The sequence below is a fragment of the Hippocampus comes genome, unplaced genomic scaffold (genome assembly GCF_001891065.2).
Source record: "Hippocampus comes isolate QL1 unplaced genomic scaffold, H_comes_QL1_v1.1 scaffold99, whole genome shotgun sequence".
Taxonomy (NCBI): Eukaryota; Metazoa; Chordata; class Actinopteri; order Syngnathiformes; family Syngnathidae; genus Hippocampus; species Hippocampus comes.
In genome coordinates this window covers 1,544,435-1,548,676 of record NW_017805134.1, presented here as the reverse complement: position 1 = coordinate 1,548,676, position 4,242 = coordinate 1,544,435, and the positions used below count along the sequence as shown (strand labels likewise).

Sequence of the window (4,242 nt, the reverse complement as noted above, 5' to 3'; positions counted from 1 at the left end):
CTCTGTTGCTTCCCGCCGCCCCCCGGGACCGCCGGCGGAGCAACGGCGAAGGCGGCGAGAAGGACAAGTGGAGCCACCGTTTGGAAAAACTGCGACTGACTCGATCTCCGCCCCCTGTCCTCACACCGAGCACCGCGTCTTCTGTGCTGCCACCTAGCGGCGGCACCACTGCCAACGCGCCGCCCAGGAAGGTCGGTCGGCTGGTTCGAGAAGGCGGAGTGAGCGTCAGTTCATCCAACGATGAGCTGAGCGGAGGTCACAGCTTCCCGGGCTTTTCCTTTGTTCTCCCTCTTCACGGCCTCGACAACAACAACACGGCGGCCGCGGCTCCCGTGGCGGCTGCGGTGGGCGGCGGTAACATGCCCTGGAGGGGCGGACGCTGGCACAAGTGTCGTCTGGTCCTCCGAGAGCGGGAACGGGAAGGCGGGCGAGGCGACGAGTACTACTTAGAATTTTTTATCCCACCCAAGGTATAATGATGATAATGGTGATGAGTGTTATGCTAAAAATAATGATGTCATCCACCTTTAACACGGTCAGGCGTCCAAACCGCGGCGGACGGTGGCGTGTGGCGCCATCCTGGATGTGAGGAGCACCACGGCGCTGGAGGTTCCCGACAAGGAAAACAGCTTTCTGCTGCAGGTGAGATGCCGACGGACAGTTTCCGTGCCCGCAGCGTCTTTGCGCTCATCTGTGCTCGTTTGTCAGTTGGAAGGCACCATCCAGTATGTGATTGAGACGCGTGACGCTGTCCAGATGAGGGCGTGGCTCAGCGACATCCGCCACGGAATCTGTCTCAGGTGAGGAGCAACAGAGCTAACCCAATGTAACTGACACCAGCTTGCGCTGTGTGAGCGTACGTTATTAAAAAGTCACTTCCTGGAGCTTTGAAAGCGGGTGACTTGGCGCCCCTGGCTCCTAAGAGGGTCACGCCGCAGCTTCGAAGCCTGAGTAGGTGAGGCTGGGATGGTGGCGTCTCCGCCACATGACACAAATACCGATCCCACGCCTTAAAAAAAAACAACAAAAAACGAAGGGTTAGACAGCACGATGGACATTTATAAGTCAAACTACCGTATTGGCCCAAATATAAGACGGTGTTTTTTGCACTGAAATAAGACTGGAAAAAGTGGGTGTCATCTTATATTTGGGGTCTACACGTTATACTCATTCACAACGCTAGATGGCGCCAGATACCATTGAAGCGAATGCTGAATATGACTCCCCAGGCCAAAGCGAATCCCTGTCACTAAGAATAAAAATAAAAATAGCGGTAGTACGAAGAAGAAAAATGAACAATAGCGGTAAAAAAGAAAAGAGAAGAAATTAATAGAAGAGAACAGAAAATGGAGAAACGTAGCGACAATCTGGAGAAAAGTGGGTCGAAGATCGGCCAGGTGAACCGGCAGCTGAGGAGAAGTTATGATGTAATTTACATTTCAAAAACCAGAAGCCATTCATTTACGAATGTGATTGCACTTTAGTTTACATCTTTGAATGTTTAGATACTAAGATTTGAATGAGGCAAAATAACATGCTTTTTCTCTCAAATATATTGTGAGAATCATTTGTTTCAGATGTACTGTAATTATTTTCTGTATAAAAATTAATTTGGTGTTCAAAAAGTCTTCTTTCAAACTTCAGTCTTGAAAAAGAGGGGGTCGTCTTATAATCAGGGCCGTCTTATATTCGGGCCAATACGGTACATATCATGTCCGAATATGATCACACAGCTCTACATTGGCACAGGAACGAGTCAACGGTGTCTCACGCGCCCGGTGGTGAAGCCGTGGGGAGAGATTGCTCACCTCTGATTGCGAACATGAATCTTAGACAAGGCTAAATCAATTGACAATTAATTTGAGTCATTTATCCAAGACTGTTCACAAAACCGTTAAGGGTGGAACTTATGGCTACTGCAGTTTTTAAAAAATCCCTCCCCTAGCCAGTTTAATACCGGGCTTCTGTAACCAACCCTAGTGGCACGCCCCCCAACATGTGTGTCTTCCGCAGCAGGCAGGAAGATGCCGACTGTGGCGGCTTGCCGGACATCAGTGGCACGCCAGAGATTATCGACCGTCTGTCGCAAGGTGAGCGCGGCCAAATGCAGACACCACAACATCGAGGCACTTGCCTGTCCCTTGATACCGCTTCCTCTCTCACGCTGCCGCAGTGTGCTACGGCGGCGTGGCGGGGTCCTCCCCGCCAATGGATCCTCTTCCACCCGAATTGCCGCCGCGAGCTCCACTGGACGAACCCGACGCGCGTGTCCTCGGAGGGGGCGGGGCTAGCCTGAGCACGCCGTTTGCAGAGACGCCAGACGCGACAGGTGGATGCCAATACAGCGTATTCCCGAGCTTCTCATTTGGGTCGGCTGGCCTGATGTCAACGTGTGGGTGTGCCCCCCCCTGCGCAGGCTCCTTCCTTTTTTCTGAGGTGATTGTGGGCGAGGCTCCGGAGCACCCGCTCAGCGAGTGCCAGTGGTTCCACGGCACCTTGTCGCGCCTCAAAGCCGCCCAGTTAGTGTTGGCGGGCGGGCCGGCCAGCCACGGCGTCTTCCTGGTACGCCAGAGCGAGACGCGGCGTGGCGAATACGTTCTCACCTTCAACTTCCAGGGGAAGGCCAAGGTCGGTGCCTCGCCACAGCTGCCGTCCACAAACTTCATACATTTTCTTTGTTTTTGGCGCCACCAACACCCAACTTCAATTACAAATGACTCCTAACCGAAACACGCGCCCTCCCTTCCGGCAGCACCTGCGCCTGTCGCTGAACGAGGACGGCCAGTGCCGCGTGCAGCACCTTTGGTTCCAGTCCATCTTCGACATGCTGGAGCACTTCCGCGTGCACCCCATCCCCCTGGAGTCGGGCGGCGCCTCCGACGTCACGCTCATCAGCTTTGTGGGTGCTGCTGCCGTCCGCCAGCCAGGTACGAGCCGGAGCACGCCGCCCTCGCCCCGCCCTTCCCCTGCGCCCGTCTTTCGCTGTGTGCCGCACCGACGACCGCCTCCCGCTGCCCCTCCCACTTCTGACATCTTGTTGTGTTTGTCCGTCACTCGTCCTTGCAGGCCGGGACAGGGCGGGCAGCCGGCCTACCGTCTGTGATGTCATCACCACGCGCCATCCCGACTCTCCATCAACCCCCATCTCTGACTGTGTGTAAGTGACTTGTGTGTGTGTGTGTGTGTGTGTGTGTGTGTGTGTGTGTGTGTGTGTGTGTGTGTGCGTGTGCGTGTGTAAAACTGTGAGGGTGCCTTTGTGAGTGTGAGTTGGTTTCTGAGAGTGAATGAGATTGCATTTGAAAACCAGAATGGTATGAGTGTGAGATTGCGTGAAAGGAAAGTGTGTGTGTGTGTGTGTGTGTGTGTGTGTGTGTGTGTGTGTGTGTGTGTCTCAACATCAAAGCTTTGTGCATCCGCATTGCTCATCCGTAATTGGCTGGTTTGTGTGACGCTGGAGAAAGCCTCTTTGCAGCGTGTTGACAAGCCACCAGGTTGCGCCGATGTCCATGTACGAAGCAACCGTCACTTCCCAAACAGGAAGTAGAAGAGTTCAGTGTGAGAGTTGACTGTTTTCATAACAACCTCAGCCGCCATGACTCCTCCTTCGCTCATGACCTCACTTCCTCTCACTAGCCCCTCCCCTTCCTCCTGCCGCATTCACACTCTTTCGCTTCATTTTGTTCTCCCTCCCTTTTTGTCTTTTCACAGACTTGACCAGCAGACCCCGTAGCCCCCCTCAGCCGCCCCCAATGCCGCCGGGACGCCCGCCACCCCCGACGCCGCCTCAGGAGAGAGGACGAGAGACAGAGCCGGAGGCGACGTCGGCAGCCGCAGCAAGCGCCGGCAGCGGGGCGGGAAGCGGCAGCGCGGCGGAGGACTGGGACGACCGTGACGCGCCGCTGCACCAGCTGGAAGCGGCGGCGGCGGAAGAAGAAGAGCTGGAGGCCGCCCGGGCGCCCCGAGCCGTGGACAACCAGTACTCCTTTTTCTGAGGAGGCAGTCGTAACACTAAACGAGCGAGAGCCAGACCAGACCAGACGAGACAGACGCACGCCGAGAGCAGCTTACGACACTAACGAGTGCCACGCTACTTTGGCCTCAGCGTACACGCGTACCTCATATGTCCGCCGCTTGATCTTCACAAACACCTCATACAAACCTGCGCATGTATGAACCATTGAAATCCTCTGTGTGTGTGTGTGTGTGTGTGTGTGTGTGTGTGTGTGTGTGTGTGTGTGTGTG

The 4,242-nt window shown here is 55.1% G+C and overlaps 1 protein-coding gene across 1 annotated transcript in view; it reads left to right on the top strand.

Moving 5' to 3' along the window:
• Positions 1-4,236, top strand: part of sh2b1 (SH2B adaptor protein 1) — an 11,191-nt gene extending 6,955 nt beyond the window's left edge. Inside the window, exons 3-10 of the mRNA XM_019866516.1 lie at positions 131-470; positions 541-642; positions 709-800; positions 2,014-2,090; positions 2,174-2,329; positions 2,417-2,628; positions 2,753-2,927; positions 3,709-4,236. Coding sequence (XP_019722075.1) covers positions 131-470; positions 541-642; positions 709-800; positions 2,014-2,090; positions 2,174-2,329; positions 2,417-2,628; positions 2,753-2,927; positions 3,709-3,992 — 1,438 coding nt within the window. The 3' untranslated portion in view covers positions 3,993-4,236. The remainder of the gene's footprint in view (positions 1-130; positions 471-540; positions 643-708; positions 801-2,013; positions 2,091-2,173; positions 2,330-2,416; positions 2,629-2,752; positions 2,928-3,708) is intronic.
• The last annotated feature ends 6 nt before the right edge of the window (positions 4,237-4,242 follow it).